The sequence below is a fragment of the Bos mutus genome, chromosome 19, assembly GCF_027580195.1.
Source record: "Bos mutus isolate GX-2022 chromosome 19, NWIPB_WYAK_1.1, whole genome shotgun sequence".
Lineage (NCBI taxonomy): Eukaryota > Metazoa > Chordata > Mammalia > Artiodactyla > Bovidae > Bos > Bos mutus.
In genome coordinates this window covers 1,620,299-1,644,879 of record NC_091635.1, presented here as the reverse complement: position 1 = coordinate 1,644,879, position 24,581 = coordinate 1,620,299, and the positions used below count along the sequence as shown (strand labels likewise).

General features: G+C 55.2%; 2 protein-coding genes across 9 annotated transcripts in view; one reads left to right on the top strand and one right to left on the bottom strand.

The window, feature by feature from the left end:
- The window catches only part of WIPI1 (WD repeat domain, phosphoinositide interacting 1), a 30,602-nt gene extending 8,119 nt beyond the window's left edge, over nucleotides 1-22,483 (top strand). For all 3 annotated transcript variants that reach the window (XM_070388971.1, XM_070388973.1, XM_070388972.1), the window contains exons 4-13: nucleotides 3,319-3,415; nucleotides 10,980-11,077; nucleotides 11,525-11,617; nucleotides 12,109-12,179; nucleotides 12,873-12,980; nucleotides 16,004-16,168; nucleotides 17,760-17,867; nucleotides 18,623-18,741; nucleotides 18,893-18,993; nucleotides 22,000-22,483. In XM_070388971.1, coding sequence (XP_070245072.1) covers nucleotides 3,319-3,415; nucleotides 10,980-11,077; nucleotides 11,525-11,617; nucleotides 12,109-12,179; nucleotides 12,873-12,980; nucleotides 16,004-16,168; nucleotides 17,760-17,867; nucleotides 18,623-18,741; nucleotides 18,893-18,993; nucleotides 22,000-22,047 — 1,008 coding nt within the window. In that variant the 3' untranslated portion in view covers nucleotides 22,048-22,483. The remainder of the gene's footprint in view (nucleotides 1-3,318; nucleotides 3,416-10,979; nucleotides 11,078-11,524; nucleotides 11,618-12,108; nucleotides 12,180-12,872; nucleotides 12,981-16,003; nucleotides 16,169-17,759; nucleotides 17,868-18,622; nucleotides 18,742-18,892; nucleotides 18,994-21,999) is intronic.
- A 52-nt stretch (nucleotides 22,484-22,535) lies between these two features.
- The window catches only part of ARSG (arylsulfatase G), a 103,277-nt gene continuing 101,231 nt past the window's right edge, over nucleotides 22,536-24,581 (bottom strand). For all 6 annotated transcript variants that reach the window (XM_070388963.1, XM_070388959.1, XM_070388960.1 and 3 more), the window contains one exon: nucleotides 22,536-23,415. In XM_070388963.1, coding sequence (XP_070245064.1) covers nucleotides 23,141-23,415 — 275 coding nt within the window. In that variant the 3' untranslated portion in view covers nucleotides 22,536-23,140. The remainder of the gene's footprint in view (nucleotides 23,416-24,581) is intronic.

Sequence of the window (24,581 nt, the reverse complement as noted above, 5' to 3'; positions counted from 1 at the left end):
AGGCAGACCTGTCTATTCACTTACATGGTCCCAGGACACTGGAGGCCATTGCCCTCACCGAAGACATTGTTTTGCCCTTTGTACCTCAACTATTAAGTGCTTAATTTTTTTTCTTTTAACAAATGAGACAAAGTGCTGTCTTAGGTTTGTGAGAAGGAAGTGATGGTTTCTTTGGACTGACTATCCCCTGAAGTCCAGGGTGGCAGAAAATGGCCTGAGAAATAGAAGATGGGGGTTTTAAGTGAGGAGTAGCAGGAGATTAAAAAGATAAACCCGGGTTCCTGGCAAGGGAGAGAAAGGCAGTTTGAGGGTTTGTTTTTATTTTTTTTACTTGAAGGCTTTTAAGCACAATTCTTGGCTCCGGTGCTGTCTCTGATATCTACTGGTTGCACATTAAATTTCTTCGCAGAGCATTTTATCTTGGCATATGCTGATAGCCAGGGTATAAATCTTAAGACTGTTCAGGCAAATGTCCTGTCAAGATCAGAACCCTCAAATGGTATCCACGATGCTTATTTGTATACGGCCTCACTTGCTCACTCTCCAATATTTTCATCAGCAAATGGGGCTGTTAAACTTTGCTGCCAGCCTCTCCTTAATAAAACACTCATTAACTTCAGAGCTCCCCTCCCCCACCTCCTAAAGAACACCCTGGCGCCTAGAACTTCGCGCTGTCGTGGCCAAGCCAACCGGACCTCGGGCCGAGCAGGGCTCTCTTCCTTTAATGTTTCTGCTCCTAAGAGATGATCTGAAACAGGTCTGGAAAGTCTTCAGGGTTTGCTTTTCTTAAAAATGTCCAGATTTGGCAGAAACAGACTCACAGACTTAGAGAACGAACTTATGGTTGCCAGGGGGAAGATTGGGGGGGAAGGATAGTTAGGGAGTTTGGAATGGACCTCTAGACACGGCTGTGTTTAAAACGGATAACAAACGTGGTCGTACTCTCGAGCACAGAGGCTTCTGCTCAGTGTCACGTGGCAGCCTGGACGGGAGGGGAGTTTGGCGGGGAACGGACACATGTGTGTGTGGCTGAGTCCCTTTGCTGTCCCTAATGCTTTCACAACAGTCTGTTAAACGACTATAAGTGAGTGTTAGTCGCTCAGTCACGGCCAACTCTCTGTGACCCCATGGACTGTAGCCCTCCAGGCTCCTCTGTCCATGGGATTCTCCAGGCAAGAACACTGGAATGGGTTGCCATTCCCTCCTCCAGGGCATCTTCCCGACCCAGGGACCAAACCTGGGTCCTCTGCATTGCAGGCAGATTCTTTATCACTGAGCCACCAGGGAAGCCCACTGGTTACAAAATTTAAAAAAAAAATTTTTTTTAAGATTTTTTTAAAAAGGAAAGCATAAATAAAATTCCTCTTTAATCTGTGTATAGAGAAGAGTTTTTCTAACAAGAGCCAAAATCAATAAAAGACTGATAAATTTGAGAACAACGTTCAGGTTTGGGACGTCACTTTTGGCTTAGGGGGGCAGCCTCAGCCTGTTCCCTGCCAGGCCGGGGTCCCGCCCCGCCCCCCGGAGGATGTGAAAAAAAGGGGCTGCTCGGCTGTTTCATTGGGTCCTCAGGCAGTGCAGCTCCTTTCTGAAAAAAACAGGGAAAGTCCAAGATTTGTACAGGGAGTTAAGAGGAAAGAAAACCCCCATTTCCTCTAAATCTGGGTAAAAAGGAAGAAAATTGTGTAATTGTGATTTTTCATTTTTAGTGGCTCTTGATCCCCTAACACTAACAGAGGAAAGCGTATTCTGTGGAATAAAGACAATAAACCCGACATATCTGGGTTTGTAAACATCCACACTTCTTTGACCATCTGTTCTGAGGGACCCTCATTGTCCAGATGGGGAGTGACTGGATGGATGCTTCTGAGAGCAGGCTCTACAAATCATTTCCTAACTATTTAGGATAAAAGGAGCTTTTCTTGTAGAACCTAGGAGAGTAGATGAGAGCCAAGGGTGGCAGGGACTGAGCTGAGCTGGAGGCCAGCCCCGGGTTCCACAGAGATGGCGCGGTTAATCAGTGAAAGTCGAGCTGGAGGCCAGCCCCGGGTTCCACAGAGACGGCGCGGTTAATGAGTGAAAGCAGCTCAGCCCTGTCTGACTCTCTAAGTGATGTCCAAGTCTTTTTTTGACCCCATGGACTGTAGCCCTCCAGGCTCCTCTGTCCATGGGATTTCCCAGGCAAGAATACTGGAGAGGGTTGCCATGCCCTCCTCCAGGAGATTTTCCCAACCCAGGGACTGAACCCCAGTCTCCTGCACTGGCAGGTGGATTCTTTACCATCAGAACCACCAGGGAAGCCCACTGGTTAGTAATGGAGCACAGAACACTCTAGTCAAGCCATAGTAAGTGCGGGAAAATGGCAAAGCGCTGGGTAAGTCAGGGAATGTCCGTTTTACAGAGGAACACTAAAACATGCCATCAAGTCGGAGACCCTGTGAGAATCTGCTTTTTCACCTCTGGGCATCCAGCACTGTGGTCGCAGAGCCTCAGATAAAACTGAGAGAGGTGTTTCAGTGTTATTTTCCTGCTTGGTTCAAGTGGCAGTCTCCTGAGAAGTTCTGAGTGGGGAAAGTCTTACTAGAAGAAGAGAACATCAGGCTTTCTCAGAAGGAGAGCCTGCTGCTTCTCAGAGTAATTTTAGGTCCTTCCTTCCCAAGCGTTGTTCCCGGGATGAACGGTTTGGACCGGGAGTGGTGGTCCTCACTCCCAGGGTCCGTGTTAAAAACCCCTGAACCAGCGTCTCCAGGCTTTGCCCCTGGGATGCTCAGTGCTCATCAGGGCCTAAGAAGCAATGGTCTGGAGGAAGCCGAGGCTGCAGGAGTGGGGAGCAGGGGCTGCTGGAGGCAGGAGCCCCCAGGCTGAAAGCCCCTTCCCAGATGGGAAACAATCCGCCTGCAGTGCAGGAGACACGAGTTCGATCCCTGGGTTGGGAAGATCCCCTGGAGGAGGGCATGGCAACCCACTCCAGTATTCTGGCCTGGAGAATCCCATGGACAGAGGAGCCTGGCGGGCCACAGTCCATGGGGTCGCAAAGAGTCAGACATGACTTAGTGACTGAACATGCAAAGTACAAGAAAAAAAGAAAGAAATCTCAATTTCTAAATGAAATTTCCCCAAATCCTGCACTTTGCGCTTCTGTCCAACGGATGGTGATGGAAAAGTGGGCACACGTCCGTAAGGTAATCTTCAAACCGATGGCCACAATTCCTGCGCATTTAGGCTCAGAATCAAGTTAGGACCCACAGGATGGAGGGGTGAGTTCAGAGGGCCAGGTGTTTCTCCATCCCTAGTAACCGATGGTCCGTGTGATTTCAGAGGCTGCTGGTCTGCCTGGAGGAGTCCATTTACATTCACAACATCAAGGACATGAAGCTTCTGAAAACCATCCTGGATATTCCCGCAAACCCGACAGGTGAGCCCCCGCCTGAGACAAGGGCCCTGTGTCTCATGCCCCGGGACTTCTTGCCAGCTGTGTTTCTACCTCAGTTGAAAAGCCCTTCGTGGAGATATTATGGGCAGGGCTCCTTAAGGCTCATCAGGACAGCAGCCTCCGGACGGTCAGAGCTCCCCTGCAAGGACAAGACCGTGCCTCACCCAGGAACCCCCAGCAGACCCTGTGAGGCGGCAGAAATCACCAATATAAGATCAGAGGCCAGGAGTCTCCTTTGTCTGTTCCCAGCCTCTTGTTGATTTTCTGCACGAAAACCTGTGAGGTGGAAACTGGGGCTCTGGATCTGATGAATTTCATGGGTTCAAGAAGGAGATGGGACCGCGTGGCCAACAGGCTCAGGCACACAGACTGAGTGTCTTTGCTTTGGGGCACTCGGGCACAGGACATTTTGCGTCCTGCCGCCACTTCCCGCCCAGCACGCTGAGGCTGTGAATTTCCTTCCTTCTGTCCGTCCGTGTGGTGCCCGCCCCTCCTGTGTCAGAGGCGGCCAGCCGCTTCCTCCAAAGGGTCTGCCCCATGGAGTCCAAGCTAATTTCCTGGCAGCACAGCAGTCTACGCCCTGAGCGGCTGAGCGTGGAAATCTCCATAAAAATCCACCAGCCGCCGAATGTGGGGACACTGTTGGCTTCACAGGCTTTCAGGGAATATTTGGGGAGCAGCCTGCACCCCACGGCAGTGTGGGTAACCGGGTAGGGTGGCTGCTCCCCAGTGAGAGCTCTTTCGAAGACGGACCACAGGTGGGGTCCGAGCACAGAGCACCTGTGAGTCCAGACATGCCTTCTCTCCTTTCTCTTTTTAAAAACTGGAAAGCATATCCCATTAATCAACCCAGAGGCAGCTGTACTTTATAAACAACTGTTAACTTGCTTGAAGTTTGACGTATAATACTCTAAATACTGGGGCTTCCCTCGTGGCTCAGCGGTCAAGAATCCTTCTGCCGTTGCAGGAGACGTAGGTTCGAGCCCTGAGTCTGGAAGATCCCCTGGAGAAGGGAATGGCAACCCACTCCAGTATTCTTGCCTGGGAAATCCCATGGACAGAGGAGCCTGGCGGGCTACAGTCCACGGGGTCTCAAAGAGTTGGACATGACTTAGCAACTAAACAACAACAGCTGTAAATACCAAGTGAAGAATGACTTAGAATCACAGGACCTCCTTCTCATTGCAGCTGATGATGCCAGTGGTTCTTGAATGAAAAGCAGGCATTTCTTCTCCAGCTGCAGAAGGCTCACAGCCAGACCATTCTGGTGGAATTATAGCTGACCGTGATCTATGAAAATGTGTGTCAAGCCTAAAGTCCCCAAACCACATAAAAACCCAAATATGCAGAGTTCCAAAGAATAGCAAGAAGAGCTAAGAAAGGCTTCTTCAGCGATCACTGCAAAGAAATAGAGGAAAACAACAGAATGGGAAAGACTAGGGATCTCTTCAAGAAAATCAGAGATACCAAAGGAACATTTCATGCAAAGATGGGCTCGATAAAGGACAGAAATGGTATAGACCTAACAGAAGCAGAAGATATTAAGAAGAGATGGCAAGAATACACAGAAGAACTGTACAAAAAAAGATCTTCACGACCCAGATAATCACGATGATGTGATCACTCACCTAGAGCCAGACATCCTGGAATGTGAAGTCAAGTGGGCCTTAGAAAGCATCACTACGAACAAAGCTAGTGGAGGTGATGGAATTCCAGTTGAGCTATTCCAAATCCTGAAAGATGATGCTGTGAAAGTGCTGCACTCAATATGCCAGCAAATTTGGAAAACTCAGCAGTGGCCACAGGACTGGAAAAGGTCAGTTTTCATTCCAATCCCAAAGAAAGGCAATGCCAAAGAATGCTCAAACTACGCACAATTGCACTCATCTCACACGCTAGTAAAGTAATGCTCAAAATTCTCCAAGCCAGGCTTCAGCAATATGTGAACTGTGAACTTCCTGATGTTCAAGCTGGTTTTAGAAAAGGCAGAGGAACCAGAGATCAAATTGCCAACATCTGCTGGATCATGGAAAAAGCAAGAGAGTTCCAGAAAAGCATCTATTTCTGCTTTATTGACTATGCCAAAGCCTTTGACTGTGTGGATCACAATCAACTGTGGAAAATTCTGAAAGAGATGGGAATACCAGACCACCTGATCTGCCTCTTGAGAAATTTGTATGCAGGTCAGGAAGCAACAGTTAGAACTGGACATGGAACAACAGACTGGTTCCAAATAGGAAAAGGAGTACGTCAAGACTGTATATTGTCACCCTGTTTATTTAACTTATATGCAGAGTACATCATGAGAAACGCTGGGCTGGAAGAAGCACAAGCTGGAATCAAGATTGCCGGGAGAAATATCAATAACCTCAGATATGCAGATGACACCACCCTTATGGCAGATAGTGAAGAAGAACTCAAAAGCCTCTTGATGAAAGTGAAAGTGGAGAGTGAAAAAGTTGGCTTAAAGCTCAACATTCAGAAAACGAAGATCATGGCATCCGGTCCCATCACTTCATGGGAAATAGATGGGGAAACAGTGTCAGACTTTATTTTTCTGGGCTCCAAAATCACTGCAGATGGTGACTGCAGCCATGAAATTAAGAGACACTTTCTCCTTGGAAGGAAAGTTATGACCAACCTAGATAGCATATTCAAAAGCAGAGACATTCCTTTGCCAACAAAGGTCCGTCTAGTCAAGGCTATGGTTTTTCCTGTGGTCATGTATGGATGTGAGAGTTGGACTGTGAAGAAAGCTGAGCGCTGAAGAATTGATGCTTTTGAACTGTGGTGTTGGAGAAGACTCTTGAGAGTCCCTTGGACTGCAAGGAGATCCAACCAGTCCATTCTGAAGGAGATCAGCCCTGGGATTTCTTTGGAAGGAATGATGCTAAAGCTGAAACTCCAGTACTTTAGCCACGTCATGCGAAGAATTGACTCATTGGAGAAGACCCTGATGCTGGGAGGGATTGGGGGCAAGAGGAGAAGGGGATGGCAGAGGATGAGATGGCTGGATGGCATCATTGACGTGAGTCTGAGTGAACTCCGGGAGTTGGTGATGGACAGGGAGGCCTGGTGTGCTGCAATTCATGGGGTCGCAAAGAGTCAGACATGACTGAGCGACTGATCTGATTTGATCTGATATATATATATATATATATTTTTTTAAGTCAAAAGAAAATATACTCAAATATTGAGCACGGTGAGAAGCCTCTGGGTTGTAGAATTAGGTGTACTTTCTCTTCTCTTCCTTTATAATTTCTAGGCTCTACAAATTTTTTATACTATCCCTTTTCTCTTATAAAATAATATCAAAGAAAAGGCACATTTCCCTTCCTACCAAAGTTTCCAGGGGGTGCCTGTGACAGAACAGGAATCCCTAAACCTGTAGCAACATCCAGTTTCTGAGACCTAGACCACACACAAACAAAGCGGCTCGCATTCAGCATTTCCAGGGACCTTCCTGAAGTCTGCGGGGGTCAGCGTGCAGGCTGCTGGGCTAAGTTCAGGTGGGCTGGCCGAGGGGCAGGCCAGAGGCAGGTGGGTCGGTTCGTGGTCACCGAGGGCTACCTGCCCTCGCCACCATCCTTGGCCCCTCCTTGTCAGAATCCAGTGTCTGCTCCCTCTCCACGAGGTGTTACAGAAAGTTCCGTGTTAGCTGAAGAAGTTCAAGCTTCCTTCCTTTCTGGGAAGCTTACATTTTTATATAAAACTCTGAAGTTCACCTCACACCTATCAGAATGGCTCTTATCAAAAGACGAGGTAACAGGTGTTGGCGAGGCTGCGGAGAAAAGGGAGCCCTCTCGCACTGTTGGTGGGAGTGTAAATTCGTGCAGCCATTGTGGAGGAGAGCGTGCAGAGTCCTCTAAAAACTAGAACTAGAGCTACCTTATGACTAAGTAATCCCACGTCTGTTTATTTATCCAAGGAAAATGGAAACACTAACTCAAAAGGTATCTGCAGGCATATGTTCACAGCAGCATTATTTACAACAGCCAAGACATGGGGACACCTCAGCGTCCATTGGTGGATGAACAGATGAAGAGGTGTGGGGCATAGACGTAGTGGAATCTGCTGCTGCTACTGCTGCTAAGTCGCTTCAGTCGTGTCCGACTCTGTGTGACCCAATATACGGCAACCCACCAGGCTCCCCCGTCCCTGGGATTCTCCAGGCAAGAGTACTGGAGTGGGGTGCCATTGCCTTCTCCATAATGGAATCTAACCAGCCATGAAAAAAACGAGGTCTTGCCAGTGTAATGACATGGATGGAGCTTGAGGGCATCATGCTAAGTGAATTCAGTCAGGCAGAAGACTAATACCGTAAGATCTCACCTACGTGCAGCCTTTTCAAACAAAACAAACAAGCTCATAGACAGACTCGTAGACACAGACTCACAGGTACAGGTTGGTGTACAGAGGCTCGGGAAAGGAGGATGTGAAATCGGTGAACAGGGTCAAAAGATACTAACTTCCAGTTAAAAAATAAATAAATCATGGGGGGTGTTCCCTTCAATGTGGAAACGATAGTTAATAATCCTGCACTACATGTTTGAAAGTTACTGAGAGAGTAGACCATCAAAGTTCTCATCACAGAAAACAAATGTTTGTAACTGTGTGTGGTGAAGGATGTTAACTGGACTTATCATGGTGATGATTTTGTAATATAAATATCAGATCATCGTGTGGGACTCCTGAAACATGTAATGTTCTATGTCGATTACACCTCAGTTAAAAAGAGAAACAGACTCTGAAGGGTCTGTCCAAGTCTTTCTGCTCAGAGGCCTCTCAGCCATCCCTGCCAGAGATGGGCCTCGATATTTTTAGTGGAGGAAGTAGGTTAATGAAAACTGGGATTCTTGGAACAGTAAAGCTAGAAAAAAGGCTGGATACCCACAGCTTCCTGACTCGTTCATCTCAGAGGTCGGAATCAACCCTGGAAAGGGCAGAGATAACCCAGCCCAAGTTACACGGTGGACAGTAGACCAGGTCTTGAACCCACATCTGCCGCCTCTCTCAGCCAGATGTTCCTAGAACAGCTTCCCAAGAGCTTCACATGTGCCTTCAAATGCCACATCATTCACCCATTTAAAGCAAACAGTTCAGTAGCTTTCACATGCAGAGAGTTGTAACCATCGCTGCAGTCAGCATTAGAACGTTTTCATCAGTCCCCTCCAGAATCCATTAGCTCATGGCCGTCACCCGCTTGTGCCCTGTCCTAGGCGCCCCGGACCATCTTTCTGTCTCCGTAGACTTATCTATTTCTGGACAGTCCGTGTAAGTGGAATTCAGTGCATTCAGTCATTCAGCATCTAGTCTTTGTGAACAGGCCTCTTGCACTCAGCACGGAGTCTTCCAGGCTCATCCACGTCATGTGTAATCAGGGCTTCGTTTCTTGTCTCTGATACCATTTACCGTAAGAAGATACCAGGCTCAATCTGTGGGTTCATCAGTCGATGGACACTTGGACTGCTTCCGCATTTTGACTGTGATGAATCACGCTGCTGTGAACGCTCGTGTGTAAGTTTCTATGAGGCTGCACATTTTAATTTCTCTTGAGTGGAAGCTGGGGGTTATATAATCATCCTCTGTTAACCTTCTGAGGCGTTGCCAGGCTGTTTTCCAGAGCCCCACTCCGTGCTGCGTTACACTCCCAGCAGCTGTCCGAGGGCTCCAATTGCCTGTCTTTTTGATTAGAGATGTCCTAGTGGGTGTCAAGTGGCATCTCGTCGTGGTTTTGATTAACACTGCTTTTTTCTTTTTCACCCACGTGCTCAGAACCCTTCGGCAGCTACCAGCTGCATTTGTAAGATCGTAACTCTTTGCTCTGGTTCATTGCTGAGGCCCCCGTTCAACCATAGCGTCTTCCCTGCTAAGGGCCCCTCTGGGAGGGCATCCACCAGACAGGCCACCGATCTCACTGTCTGCCCTCCCCATTTTCTTGAGGCCAGAACACCTTCTGCCTGCTTAGGCTAGCTGTTATGGAAAGTGCATTTTGATTGCAAATTCCCCACATAACATGGAGCATTGGGGTTCTCAGAGCAAAACTGGGAAGGTGTGGGTGGTCTCTTCTAAGGCCGGGGGGCCCTGACCAGGCAGGCAGGCTGCAGGGGGCCTCGGGAGAGGGCGCGGGGCTCAGTCTGTCCCTCCCGCGGCCGTGGGGCAGGTGACGAGGACACAGCACTGGCCAAGTCCCCGGCAAAGCCCGAGCCGGGCAGGACCTTGGTTCCCGTTCTCGACGTTTGCTTTCTTTTTTTAAAAACCTCTGCTCTTCTGCCCAGATTAGGGTCAGGTCCATTTTAGCCTAATCTAAAGTTTCTCTTATGCTTTTATAAGAAACCCACTTAACAGGCTCACTTGTAACAAAGAATCAGCCAGCTTTTTTATTTTAAAAGATGTCTCTCTTGTCTGATCTCCAGGTTCCTGTTATGGTGATGCTTTTGGTTCTGGGGATTCTCTGAATTCACTTCTGTCACAAACACCTGTGTTCATCGAAACCGATGTTGTGAAAATCCTTTACTTAAATGCCCTTAGGGTCCTCCCCAACTTGCCCTGCTCCAATCCCCTTGTAAACAAAAATGGCTTAGGTTTGATTCAGTGGTTTGATTGTGTCTTCATGCTTCCAAATATCGCTGAAGCGTCTTAAATCCAAAAGGTCCCCTTTCTTCACTTTGTCCGATGACTGACAAACGGTTCACCGCCCTCTAGGGAATTTCCCCTGGGTGGGGGCCATTCCCCTCAGCAAGGCAGGACCTTTGCGCAGAAATAATTTCTAAACAGGTCTACCCCTCCACCACCCAGCCTCCCCCCTTCAACCGAAGTGAATTAATCACCCGCAGAAGGCCAAGGCAACCTGCCCCTTTGCTGCGGTTATTGTTGGCGCTGAGTCGCTGAGTCGAGTCCGACTCTTTGTGACCCCATGGACTGCAGCCCACCGCCCACCAGGCTCCTCTGTCCATGGGATTCTCCAGGGAAGAACACTGGAGTGGTTGCCATCTCCTCCAGGGGCTCTTCCCCACCCGGGGACTGGACCCGGGTCTCCTGCTCTGCAGGCGGGCTCTTCCTACTGGGAAATCCCTTCCCAGTAGGAACCTTTATTTCAGTGGGGAGCTTACAGCCCAGAAGCTGAGTTGGAAGCGAGGCAGATGTCATGTCTGGGCCCTGGGGCACAGTTCAGAGAAGAGCAGGGAAAGCATTCTGCCTTCCGATCCCTCAGCTGCGCCTGGACATGGTGGCTGTCCGGTCAGCAGGTCTCCCCTGGGAGCTCAGTTCTCGGGGCCCTAAGAGTCACTGCGCGTCCGGGTGTGCGGGCCGGCGCCTCCCTCGCCAGCAGGTGGCGCTGCGGCCCTGCAGCGTGCGGACAGCGCCCCGCGGTCCCTGCTCTCCGCCGGGCCCCGGCGGGGCCCGGGGAACCAGCCGTTCGGGGGCTGCTCTCCCCGGCCCGACCCTCCGCCCGGCTCCAGCGGACCCAGCCGCTCAGGGGCTGCTCCCCGCCCGGCCCCCCGCCCGGTCCCGCGGACCCAGCCGCTCACTGGGCTTCCTCCTCCAGGTCTGTGCGCGCTCTCCATCAACCATTCCAATTCCTACGTGGCCTACCCCGGGAGCCTGACCACAGGCGAGATTGTGCTCTACGATGGACACTCCCTGGTAAGTCCGCGCGGCCGCGTGGTCAGCTCCGGGTGAGGGGCGGGCTCGCAGCCGGGAGGTGAGGGGCGGGCGGGGCCGCGGCCCTGGGTGTGCACGGGACCATCACGCGCTCTGCGCCCGTCGCCATGCGTCCACGTCGCCACGAGGCAGTCAAATGGAGTGACGCGTGTCCTGTGGGCCGCGGTGCGCTCTGCGACGCCTGCGCCTGTGCTGCCCCTGCCCACCGAGCTCCCCGGAGCCGGGCCCCAGAGGTGCATCAGCCCCACGGCTGGTCACCGTCTCCCCAAGGGCAGGAGAAGGGACAGAAACGCAGCGGCCTTGAAGCCGAACCTAGACCCAGACAGCCCGGCAAAGGGGGGAGGGCGTCTCGGAAGGAAGGGGGAGGGGCGGGAGGTGGACGGCACCCCGGCGCCCCGCCATCGACCCCGCCGGCCCTGTCGCCAACAGAAGCCCGTGTGCACCATTGCTGCCCACGAGGGCACGCTGGCCGCCATCGCCTTCAACTCCTCGGGCTCCAGGCTGGCCAGCGCCTCAGAGAAGGTGAGTGCTGCCCGCGGCCGTGTCCTTGGGGGCCCCCCTCTGCCAGGGGTGCGGAGGGCCCCAGGCGCCAAGGAGCTGCTGGGGGGGACCGTGGCACCAGCGCTCGGAACTCACTTTAGAGGGAGGCCCTCGACCCCGAGTGTGCCGCCTCATCTATCATCTCCTCAGACCCAGGGCCTCCGCGTGTAGGGCGTGAGCAGTTCTGCCCAGAGCCTGGCGGTCTGACCAAGAACCGGCGTGCCCGTCCTCACAGACAGATCGGGGTTCTGGGAATCCAGAGCAGACGGATGGAGCAGCCAGCGCCTTGGGCTTGGGTGGGGAGGACAGGGAGACGGAGGCTGTTCAAGTCACCTTCCAAGAGCAGCTTACACGGCACGTGGACAGCCCTCCGTGTTTTCTCTCCGGGGTCAGATGGTCCAGACCAATCCAGGGAGCTCCCCTCCAAAGGGGCAGGTCTGCAGGAAGAAACGCCCACCTGCTCTCTCCTCCAGGGCACTGTCATCCGGGTATTCTCCGTTCCCGACGGGCAGAAGCTCTATGAGTTCCGGAGAGGGATGAAAAGGTCTGTGTTCACCGTGTGTGTCTGCGCGTGCTCAGTCGCTTCAGTCGTGTCCGACTCTACGGCCCCAAGGACTGTAGGCCACCAGGCTCCTCTGTCCATGGGATTCTCCAGGCAACAATACTGGGGTGGGTTGCCATGCCCTTCTCCAAGGGATCTTCCCGACCCAGGGATTGAACCCGAGTCTCTTGTGTCTCCTGCATTGGCAGGCGGGTTCTTTACCACTAGTGCCACCAGGGAAGCCCTAAAACCCAGTGTACGTGCCTGAAGTTTAAAATATGCCTCATTGTTAAACAATGCTGACCATCACGTGAGCCTTGAGCGAGTCAACCCTTTTATAGTTGTCACACCAAGGACCGCTGATGACAGATCACCATGACAAATAGAATAATCACGAGAAAGCTTAAAATATGTTAAGCGGGACCGAAACGTGACCCAGAGACACAGAGGGAGCGCATGCTGTGGGGAAGACCGCCCCAGAGGACAAGCTCCACGCAGGGCCCACGAGCCCCCAGTTCGTAAAAATCGCAGTCTGCAGCCACCACGAGGTGAAGCCCAACGCATCGAGGCCTGCCTGCGCCCGGACTCTCCGGGATACGTTTATGTGTCTCTTTTCTTATGAAGCTGATTCCAAGCAGGAGGCCGCTCGCCTCGCTCGTTCCCGGGCTCACCCTCCCCCTGTGGCTGTGTCTGCAGGTACGTGACCATCAGCTCCCTGGCTTTCAGCATGGACTCGCAGTTCCTCTGCGCCTCCAGCAACACAGAGACCGTGCACATCTTCAAGCTGGAGCATCTCGCCAACAGGTAGGACCGGAAACCCCCTGGAGACTAGAGCAGGGCCCACCTGCAGGCCGAGGATCGGGCTCCTCCCCTCAGGCCAGCAGCGGTGTAAAACCAGAGATGAAGTGCACAATCAGCGGGATGTGCTTGCGTGCGTGCATGCTAAGCCGCTTCAGTCGTGTCCGACTCTGTGTGACCCCGTGGACTGTAGCCCGCCAGGCTCCTCTGTCCATGGGACTCTCCAGGCCAGAATACTGGAGTGGGTTATCATGCTCTCCTCCAGGGCATCTTCCCGACCCAGGGATCGAACCCACACTAGTGCTACCTTGGCTTGAATCATCCCCAAACCATCCCCTCCCCCTTAGTCCGTGGAAGAACTGTCTACCATGAATCCAGGCCCTGGTGCCCAAAAGGCTGGGGACCGATGAACGAGAGGAGTGGGGTCCTGGTCTGACCAGCGCCCCCTGACTTCTCTGCTAAGGCCGCGAGCCTGTGTTACTCGCTGTCTCCACCAACGTGGTGAGTGTGTCAGCGGCAGACTCGGGGCGACCCCTGGGGCTCAGGGGCTGCCCTCCTGAGCCCGCAGCCGCGCTCCCGTAAGCAGGAGGCCGCAGGCAGGTGAGCTGCTGTGACTGGACTCCCGTGTGCTCGTCTGCAGAACCTGACGCAACAACGATCGTGTGTGCGTGTGAAGTCTCTGGCAGGTTCCTTGTAGTGTAGCGCTGGGCTCAGAGGGAAACCAACTCAGCACTCAGCAGAGCGCTCTCGGTGGGCTCTCGGTGTCAATACGGCCATGCTCAGGCCAGCCTTGTGCCAGAGCCTTGAGCGTGGACCTGCTTCGCCCCTGCTGAGCTTTTAAAACTGAAGATCTGTGGCCGTTCTGCCACCCGGGCCAACTTCCCACCCCCAGCGTCTGCTGGCTTTCTGTCTCTGGGTCACATTTTGGTCGTCCTGAGCATATTTCAAACTTTGGCGTGATTATTCCGTTTTCATGGTGAGCTGTCATCGGTGATCTTTGGTGTGAGGATTGCAAAAGGATGTACGACTCGTTGAGGGCTCAGGTGATGGTCAGCATCTTTTAGCAATAAGGCATGCTTTAAATGAAGGCATGGACGCTGTTTTTAGACATCTTGCCAGTGTACACTAACCAGGCTGCAAGATAGCGTGAGCATCACCATTACACACATGGGAAAAACAAAACAGCTGTGTGACACGCTGTGTTGCTGGGACTGGATCTGAGCTGGCAGCATCCCCACGGTCTGCCTGAGTGCTTCCTCTCCAGCACCACGCGCCTGCCTGGGCCTCCAGGGCTCCAGGCTGACCCTGGGCGGGGAGAGCCTGTGCTGGGCTGCAGCCCGGGGCGTGTGCGTCGGTGTCACAGACTTCATGGCGAGGAGCAGCACATGCTCGCGGCCCACCGTGCAGCAGTCAGGGCATCTAAAACAGTGTCTGTGTTTCTCTGGCCGTGTTGGGCTCAGTGGCAGCACAGGGACTCCTCTCTAGTTGCCTCAGGCCTCCCTGCCTCGTCCACCCGGGCGCTGACTCCCGCTGCTCGTGTGTCTTTGCATCCGACCTGTCTTCCCACCACTCCCCCACCCCGACTCTGAGTCAGACCTGCCTCAGGGCCCAGCCTGGGACTCCCCCAAAGCCTCCTGCCCACTGCAACCCCAGAGACCCCATTATGAGAGAGCACCTGCTGTGCGCCCGCCCCGCGGTGTGGCTGCTTCAGTTCTCCGAGCAGGCAACCCGAAGGCCCCGCCTCCCGGGGAGGCGCACCCCGGCCGTGCTCCCGGCGGCCCCCTGGCTGGGCGCCCCTGCGGACACGCTCACGTCTTCTCTCCGCACGTCTGTGTTGCGTCCGCCTCAGATGCGGAGCCTGGGTGCAGCCGGGGCCTCTGTAGACCCCAGCCCCTCAGCACAGAGCCCCAGGGACCGCAGGCCTGTCCGTGAAGCCAGGACGCTGGGAGGACATGGGCCTGGGAGCGCCGGGCGCCTCTGGACGAGACCCCACGGCCAGGGGATGTCCAGGTGGTGATGGCGAGAAGCAAACCCCAGGGCCCTGAGCTGGGGCCGCTTCCCCCCGTCTGTCCGTGTCCCCACTGTCCGTCCCGCGTCCTGCCCCTGTCCTGCGTCCCCCCTTCCGTCCCGCATACCCCCGTCCACCCCGCATCCCGCTCCCGTCTGTCTCGCGTCCACCCCGCCCCCCCCCCCGCCCCCCGCCGCCCGTCCGCCCCTCATCCCGCCCCCGTCTGTCCCGCGTCCACCCCGACCGCCCTGCTCCCGTCTGTCCCGCGTTCCCCCATTTGTCCCGCGTTCCCCGTCCGCCCTTCATCCCGCCCCCGACTGTCCCGCGTCCCCCCGTCTGTCCCCCGTCTCCCCGTCCGTCCCGTGTCCCCCTGTCCGTCCTGCAGCCTCAGCGGGTTGCCCCGGGTATGCATCTGTCCTGCCCGGCACGGAGGCAGGTGTGCGTCCTGTCCACTGCCGGCTCACGGCAGAGCCGTCCCGTCCTCCACCCTCCTGTCTGGCAGAGACCCCGGGATGGGGCACAGGTGGCGGCTGCAGAGGGCGCAGCAGGCCCCGTGGACTCCCCCACCTGTGAGCATCCTGGCGCCCACTCAGGTGGCTCCGGACCGTAAGGCTACACCGCGCAGGCCTCTCGCCCCGGGGTTCGCTGCCCACACAGTCTGGCCTCGAGGTCTGACTCTGAGATCGGCCTGTTCTTTTCTGGGTGAGCCCAGAACAGGCCTGGGCTTGTTACAGCGGCCAGGGACCGACTCCGTCTCCCTCTCCCCAGCCCCCTCCCAGCAGCCTAGAAATCAGAGCCATGATCAGTTTCCACCTCCTGAATGGAGAGAGGCCGCAGCACCCGGAGCCGCTCAGCTGCCATGCGAGGGCTCCTCCCCGGAACACACGAGCCCTTGGGGCACGGCTGGCAGGGCACGTCCCCAGCCACCGTGGGCAGGATGTCACAGCAGGGCACGGCCCCTTCCTGTGCGGAGGCCTGGGGGGCGGTGCTCGGTCTCACCCTCGCTCACCTTGCTCCCCAGCCGACCCGAGGAGCCCTCAACCTGGACCGGCTACATGGGGAAGATGTTCCTGGCTGCATCCAGCTACCTCCCCACCCAGGTGTCCGACATGATGAACCAGGACAGGGCCTTCGCCACCGGGCGTCTGGGCTTCTCCGGCCACAGGAACATCTGCACCCTCGCCACGTATGTCCAGCCCCCCACCCCACCCCCACCCCCGCCAGGCAGAAACCCTCACTGATTTATTTCCCAAAGTGTGGGATGCCCCAAACATGCAAACGTATTTAAGGGAAAGCCTAGAGAAGGGAGCCAGGAAGGGCAAGTAAAGGCAGACCCGTGCCCCTCCACTCCACCCCACCACCTTGCCATCCAGCACCCCTCCCCCACCATCAGCCAGTCTCCGTCTGCTTGGTCTCTTCTCCTCCGGGGCAGCTGCAAGCTGGCACGGAAGTTTTAACCTCCTCATTCCAGTGATACTGTCTCGAAGAAGTTTCCCATTTTTATGGATTTATAAAGTTCCAAAGTCCAGGTGCAAACTCCTGTGGGGTGGACAGACGTCTTATCTAAGACCTTTAAGCGCGCCTGTTAAAGCTGAACTTTGGAAAGATTTTTGTAAAACTAGCCCGTCAATAACCTCAGATATGCAGATGACACCACCCTTATGGCAGAAAGTGAAGAACTAAAAAGCCTCTTGATGAAAGTGAAGGAGGAGAGTGAAAAAGTTGGCTTAAAGCTCAACATTCAGAAACTAAGATCATGGCATCTGGTCCCATCACTTCATGGGAAATAGATGGGGAAACAGTGGAAACAGTGGCTGAGTTTATTTTTTTGGGCTCCAAAATCACTACAGATGGTGACTGCAGCCATGAAATTAAGATGCTTACTCCTTGGAAGGAAAGTTATGACCAACCTAGATAGCATATTCAAAAGCAGAGACATTCCTTTGCCAACAAAGGTCCGTCTAGTCAAGGCTATGGTTTTTCCAGTGGTCATGTATGGATGTGAGAGTTGGACTGTGAAGAAAGCTGAGCGCTGAAGAATTGATGCTTTTGAACTGTGGTGTTGGAGAAGACTCTTGAGAGTCCCTTGAACTCCAAGGAGATCCAACCAGTCCATCCTAAAGGAGATCAGTCCTGGGTGTTCATTGGAAGGACTGATGCTAAAGCTGAAACTCAAATACTTTGGCCACCTCATGCGAAGAGTTGACTCTTTGGAAAAGACCCTGATGCTGGGAGGGATTGGGGTCAGGAGGAGAAGGGGACGACAGAGGATGAGATGGCTGGATGGCATCACCAACTCAATGGACATGGGTTTGGGTAAACTCCGGGAGTTGGTGATGGACAGGGAATCCTGGCGTGCTGCGATTCATGGGGTCGCAAAGAGTCGGACAGGACTGAGCGACTGAATTGAACTGAACTGAGCCCGTAAAGTTGGGGACCAGTTTCCCACCGTTTCCTTCGCTGTTAAAGATAGAGGCAGCATCCCACTGGGCCTGCTGTGCAGGGTTCAGGAGCGACCTTTTGTCTCATCCACACAGTTACATTCAAAGACAAGGAGCCATCGTCAAGGGACATCAGTAGGACACACCGCAAGGAGATCCCCAGAAACCCAGGCTCCCGGCCACCGGGCCTCGGGCGTGTGGAGGGCGGGACCCGGCGCTGGGGAGGCGTAGGCGTGGGGCGGCGGGGGGGCCGCGGGGCGGGGCTTGGCCCCTGGAAACGGGTCTGAGCCCACACACGCACGTGGGCACCGCAGCGCGTGTCTTCTCGGCCCTCAGGATCCAGAAGCTGCCGCGGCTCCTGGTCGTCTCGTCCAGTGGGCACCTTTACGTCTACAACCTGGACCCTCAGGACGGAGGAGACTGTGTCCTAATCAAGACCCACAGGTGAAGAGGCCAGTTGTCAGAAAGCCGGGCTTTCACGACTCGCTGTTGCGTCCCCTGAGCCCAGAGCAGAGGGGGCACGGGGTGCGCGAGGTGCAGGGGTGTGGTGCAGGGGGAGCCGCCGGGGTGTGGGGTGGCGGGGGCGGGGGGGCGCCAGGGTGCGGGGGTGGGGTGCAGGGCCCCTGGGTGCGGGGATGGCGCTGGGGTGTGAGGTGCAGGTGTGTGCCGTGCGAGAGGATGCAAGGGTGCGGGTGCAGAGGGGGCGCCGGGGTGCTGGGGGGCGCTGGGGGGCGGGGCCCCGGGGTGCGGGGAGCCCGGGGTGCGGGGGCAGGGTGCGGTGGGGGCCCGGAGTGCGGGGCGGGGGCCCCCGCTGGGTGTCGGGCTCCCGTTGGCTCAGCAGCAGGCATGCCGGGCTATCCCTGCCGGCCCCTCCTTCCCCGGGGTCCCTGGGACGTGTTTGCCAAACTGAACGGAGACCTCTCCTGCCGTCTGCGGGCAGGACGCCCCTGGCCTGGGCCCCCTGGAGAGCCGGCCTGCGCATCCCCGCCTGGACCGCACAGGTGGGCGCAGGTTCCGGAACCAGGGATGGGACGTTCATGACTGACCCGGCCGTCGGAGGGCGTGCTGGTCCGGGGAACCGACGCGGGGCTGCGCCTGAACCCGGGGCCAGGCCCGGCCTCCCCGGCTCTTCCTCGGGAGGTGTCCTGGGCGGGAGGTGAACACTCGTCTCTCCCTGCCCCCTCCATCGCTGCCGGTAGCTTGCTTGGCTCAGGAACCAGCGAAGAGAATAAAGAAAATGACCTCAGACCGCCCTTACCTCAGTCTTACGCCGCGACGGTAGCCAGGCCAAGCGCGTCCGCAGCCTCCACCGTGCCGGGTGAGCGGGCGGGCCCAGGGGGCCTGGGTGGTCACAGTGCCGGGTGGGCCCGCGGGTTACTGGGCGGTCACCGTGCCGGGTGGGTGGGCCCGCGACCTAGGCCTGAGATCAGCGCCCCCAGCGTTTCTCACACCGCACTGCCGTTCTGCAGGTTACTCCGAGGACGGCGGGGCGCTCCGCGGGGAGGTCATTCCCGAACACGAGTTTGCAACGGGACCGGTTTGTCTGGACGACGAGAACGAGTTCCCTCCTGTGAGCACCGGAGGCCCCTAGAGCTCGGTCCCTGTGCCTGGAAGGGCCCTCCCCTCCGCCCGGGCGGAGCCTCTTTCCCGTTGTCTGCTCCGCACCACCTAATCCTGCCCGGACACCCGGGAGGCCAGCGGGGTTTAGCGTGCGGTGGGCCTCCGCCCAGACTAGCCCACCCGCGTGTTAGGACGGCGCGTTCTCTCCCAGGCGGTCTCGCGGCCTCCCCCCGTTCAGAGACCGGGGCCTCAGTTCCGCTTCTTTAGCTGTGTTTTCACAGCTCACGGGGGAGGAACCTGCCCGTAAACTCCTTTTCCCGAGGTGCCTCATGTCCTAGCAGAACGTTGGCGCCCTCGTGCTACAGGTGATGCTCTGACAGGACGGGGCCCTCGGCCCCTCTTCTCTGACAGACAGACCCTGCAGAGCCACTTGTCAGCGGGGACCTCCCCCACCCCCGACCCCTCTAGCCCAGCCCCCCACCCAGCCCCTGCTTCAGCCCTGCCGGCAGAGGCGGCCCCAGGCTGGGCTGGGCGCTGGGCAGGGCTCCTTCTCACGTCTTGGGGAGAGGAGAAGCTTGTCCCCCTGGCTCTGAGCCTTCAAGCTTCTGTTCCGGGCAGCAGAGAGCCCTTCTAGTGAGCTTTAGTTAGAGAGCAGCCGGGACGGTCAGCTTGGAATCATCTCGAGATGGAAGCAGTGTTTAGGCCTAAACGTGGGGGGCTCCCTGACCGTTCCTCCTGGAGGCAGAGAGAGGCAGCCGCTGGGGCACAGGTCTTGGGGACCAGTGTTTTCTCTCCGTGCTGATTTCATGCCAGGTGGATTCCATTTGCAAGAGGATGGAGGGGGAGTCTGGCTTCTCTCTTGCATAGATCTGTAGGACAGTCTAAGCAGAGGAAAGAAAGGGAGGGGGCCTCCCTGGTGGGCCAGTGGTTAAGACTCCACACTTCTCACACTGGTGCAGGTGTGATCTCTGTTCGAGGAATTAAGATCTCATATGCCACATGTTACAGCCAAAAAATACAAAACAAAAAGCTGCCACGGGCCCTTCGTGCAGGGGCTGAAAGGCCACATTCGTCATTTCCCAAAAGGCTCCATGGGGTGCTGCGTGAGACGGACATTTCTGGCTTTTTATAGCTCGTCGCACACAGTGCCAGCAAGTGAAGTTGGCATTTCAGGGGTAGAAAGCAGTCGTCGTTAAAACTGTGCGCTTAAAAACATTTGTTGGCTCAATGCTTCCCAGTAGGGCAGTTGTTTTGCTTTGGGGGTTCTCTTGCCCCTCCTCACTACAGAGGGAGCTTTTCTGTCCCCCAAAACTTGGCATCTGGGTCCTGAAGTTGCATCCTTGGAACCCAGAGCAGGTCAGATGCAGTGGTTTATGGGACCTTCCTACACGTCATCAGATCCCACTTCAGCAGTTATAGAAGTCTGGGGCTGCTGTAAAAGATGATTGGATTATGAGACTCTCAGCTGTAACCAGAGCAGACCTGGAAACCTCTTATATTTACAGAACCGGGTTACCTGGATATTGGCATTCAGAGGTGATCTCTTGCCAAAGAAAACCTGTATCAAATTAAAGGTACCCCATGTTATTTGGTGTACCTGTTATTTGATACATCATTCGGAGTAAAAAACAAAAAACTGGAGATGCTTAAGAATTAGCGACAGAATGGGATGCCTGTCTGCTTAGGCAATGCCAAGGGAGCCTGGGAGGAGCCAGTCGTCCCGTCTCCCACATCAGCACCAGATGAGTGGAAGCTGCTTTAAATTGCATTGGGGCTTCTTATTTATATACGAGTGGGAGTGTCCGTCACCGAAAGACGGTTCCCTGGAATGCTCGTCAGGCCCTAGTGATTTTGAAGCAGACCCCAAAATTGTGCAGAGACGGCGGGAGGACTCGTGGGGGCCATTGGACCCCAGGCCTGCCCTGAGGCTGCAGGCACAGCGATGGGTAATGAGCGGGTTTCTCCATCTCAGCCACGAGGGTCAGAGGCCTGGTACGTTCTCATGAGAGGGACTGTCTCATTCACGCCCTCGCTGGCTGCGATCATCTATCCGGAGAGTCTAGACACTTCTCTCTGTGCCTGTCCTGAAGTGCCAGGCCCGTTACAAACACTGGCCCAGAAGTCTCATCTCTACCCACATTCCCAAAGGTGCTCTGGGATCCTGATGCATCCTGGGGTCTTAGCAGCTCACAGACAGGAGTGGGGGTTTGCCTGGATAATCCCAAGGGGTCCCTGTGTAGTCACTGCTGATCTTCCTCTTCAAACACACTGACACTCGCCTGGGTAGCATCCCGCTTCCCTCCTTGGGATTTACTTTGCTCTGAGCACAGTGAGAGAAAAGAGGACTGATCGTTTCCGGTCCCTTGGAAAGATGCTGTATTCGGGAAAGATGCTGTATTCGTGAAGGGAGCAGCTTTAGGTCAGTAACAAGTCGACCTTGGCAAGTCTGCATATTTTCTGATGTTCGTCTTACTCTTGGGAGCAGGAGTGAAGGAATTGGGACCAAAGGTGTTTACTGACTTTTTCACAGTGACTTAGCAGTCTGTGTTTACAAGTAAGATGAGCCTTTAAAGAAAATACACATATACATATCAATATGCATATATATTTTGGGCTTCCCTGGTGGCTCAGATGGTAAAAAAAAAATCGGCTTGCAGTGCAGACCTGGGTTGGAAAGATCCCCTGGGGGAGGAAATGGCAACCCACTCCAGTGTTCTTGCCTGGAGAATCCCATGGACAGAGGGGCCTGGTGGGCTGCAGTCTATGGGGTCGCAAAGAGAGACAACCGAACACACAGACACTTGCACACACACACACATATACATATATATTACAAATAGTATTTTCTGCACCCAAAGAAGACAGGTGACCCCCGTGGCCACACTCGAGGGCCGGTCTGTGGACTGATGGATGGGGAACCTCCCCTGGCCCCGCGTGGACACTGACCCGCAGGCACGCCGCCCACCTGTCAGCACCCCCCAGAAAGGGTAAGGCCGCTCTGTTTTGATTTCGGCAGATCACTTCGTGCCGTGGAGATCAGCAGGACAAAGCCACGCCGTCCTGACGGGCAGCAGGACCGCCCCGGTCAGGAGGTTCTGGAGCAAACGAGGAAGGTGGACGAAAGGCAGGCGGTTGAGTGAGCAGTGGGGGCGGGGGACAGAAGCCCCAGGATGTGGATCTCAGCCTGCGGGCGCAGGGGCGACAGGCGCCGGCCGGCCTGCACCCATGTCCTGCCCTAGAAAGGGTGTCCCAGCTGCAGCGTCCACCGGAACGAACCATACCCATCGACAACCCGAACTTTAATGAACAAGGGCATCCTTTTGAACATGTATGCTGTGTATAAAATGTACCTATAGGAACACCTCTCGGAACTGTATTCCTTGTATGTGACTCAGAGAGGCTGTTGTAGCCAGGCAAAAGGTGTTTGCAGTGACCAGAATAAATCATTTATGACCTTTCAGTCCCATTTAGGACACTAATAAAATCATGGCAATGCACTTCTGAGGCTTTAAAATTGTACTTCTTTGTGGTTTGAGGAAGCAGGAAGAATTCCTAAAATCCGCAAAGGACAGACATTTGCCTGTGGAAGGGATGGAGGGAGGTGGGGAGGCTTCTGTGGCGCTTCCGCTCGGAGACAAGCGGGCCTGCGTCACGTCTGCGTCCACCTTGCCCCGGCGTCCCTGGGGGAGCCTCCCGGCCGAAGCGTCTCCGGTCTGCACCCCGCCTCCTGGCCGCACTCAGCACGGTCACAAGCTCCCAGGTGGTCTGCGGGCGCAGGAAAGGCGGGCGGGGCTGCCGGAGACGCCAGAGGGACGGGCCTCCGTTCAAAGGACCGGCAAAACTGGGTACATTTAAAAAAAGAAAAAGGAACTAAAGCGTATTGTGCGCTGCTCGGGGTCACGTCCTGTTCCAGGCAGGCACCTTCACGTCTCGCCTGGTCCTCCTTCAGCGTCCGCCTGCGAGTCCAGTTACATAACCGCCCAAGTTCAGAGGCTGGTCTGACTCCTGACTCCTGTCTTTGCTCACAGCGCGGGCGCGGCGCGCTCTCAAACGGGGACGCAGAGCGGTGACTGCAAAACAGCTCTGAGCCCCGTCTTCAAAGCACACGGGGCCGCGGCGGGGGCAGGCACCCGCGGCGTCCTGGTACAGTGCGTCCCTCACGCGGCCCGGCAGCGGCAGGCGGGGCGGCGGGGGTCGCAGCAGGGGCGCACGGAAGGATCCTGGCTGTAATCCGCCCGCGAGACGCGGTCGCGGGCGATGTCGGCGAGGACGCCCGCGAGAGCCGCCGCGACCCTGGGCAGCACCGCCCGGTACTCCGCGCCGCCCCGGTCCAGTGGCGCGGCCTCCGCGAGGTCAGCTTCCAGGTCGAAGATGAGGGGGCGCTCGTGGTGCCGCTCGGGGCCGACGCTCCCGTCGCAGGCTCGGGCTCCGCCTGGGGAGGGGACGGCAGAGACCCCGTCAAGCCAGCGTCGGCCCGAGGTGTGCAGAGCACCCCGATGAATTCTGAGTGCTAACTGGAGTGAGCCCAGAACCGGCGTGCAGCGGAGAGACCGGTTCACCCACACAACAAGTCTGAAGGGCTCAGCAAGGAGGGGATGTGGAGCTCACACAGTGAATGCTATTAAGCTAGACAGGCCTGATAAACACTTCGTGTTCTCCACTGAAGTCCTTAAACGTTCATGCTAGGAGCGAAGACTATGTCCCAGGATGGAGACATTTACCTAAGATTAAGGACAAAATTCAACAGAGCCCAGTTCTAACCAAGTATAAAAGCCAGCCTCCTCAAGTTTAAGGAGATTAGGTGGTAATTAACAGCCCGTGAGGGGGCTACCCTGGTGGCTCAGGGTAAAGAATCCCCTTTCCAATGCAGAAGACTCGGGTTTGATCCCTGGATGCGGAAGATTGTCTGGAGAAGGTAATGGCAGCCCAGTATTCTTGCTTGGAGAACCCCATGGACAGGAAATCCTGGTGGGCTAAGTCCACAGGGTCACAGAACAGACTCACACATAACAATGAATATAAACAACAGCCTAGTTCACCGAAAAATCTAAAATCACGTCCTCAGCACAGGACACATATGTCTTTCTCCAGTCTAATGGAGCAGGTGTCAATTCATCTCAGCCCAAAGCAGGTTTAAGTCATTCGGATGCAGAGTTTCAAGGATGGGAAGTGAGAGAAGAAGGAATCAGAGCTCCCTCAGGCTGCGTCCTCTTTCATCCTGTTCACAGTTTTCACCCCATCTGTTGACATCTCCCTTCTCCCTTTGCTAACTCTCTCAGGAGCTGGGTGACTGTAGAGAAGAGCAGACCTCCCCTGGGGGTCATAATTCCTTTCTGACTGTGATCATTTCCAACAGTCTTATTATGTCGTATGATCTCGGCACTGTGGTGCCAAGGGCTTTCTGGCTGGGTTGCGACTTCTGAAATTAACTCAGCCTGGAGAAACCATACCTCTTCGATAGAGTAATGTAAGGGCTGTAATCTAGAGCTTCCCATCTGAAAGCATAACAAATATCTGAGTGGTTTGCATTTTAGGTCTCGGAGAGTACAACATTCCTGTGGCAGCTTTAATATTCCTCAAGTGATGAACTCAAAAGAA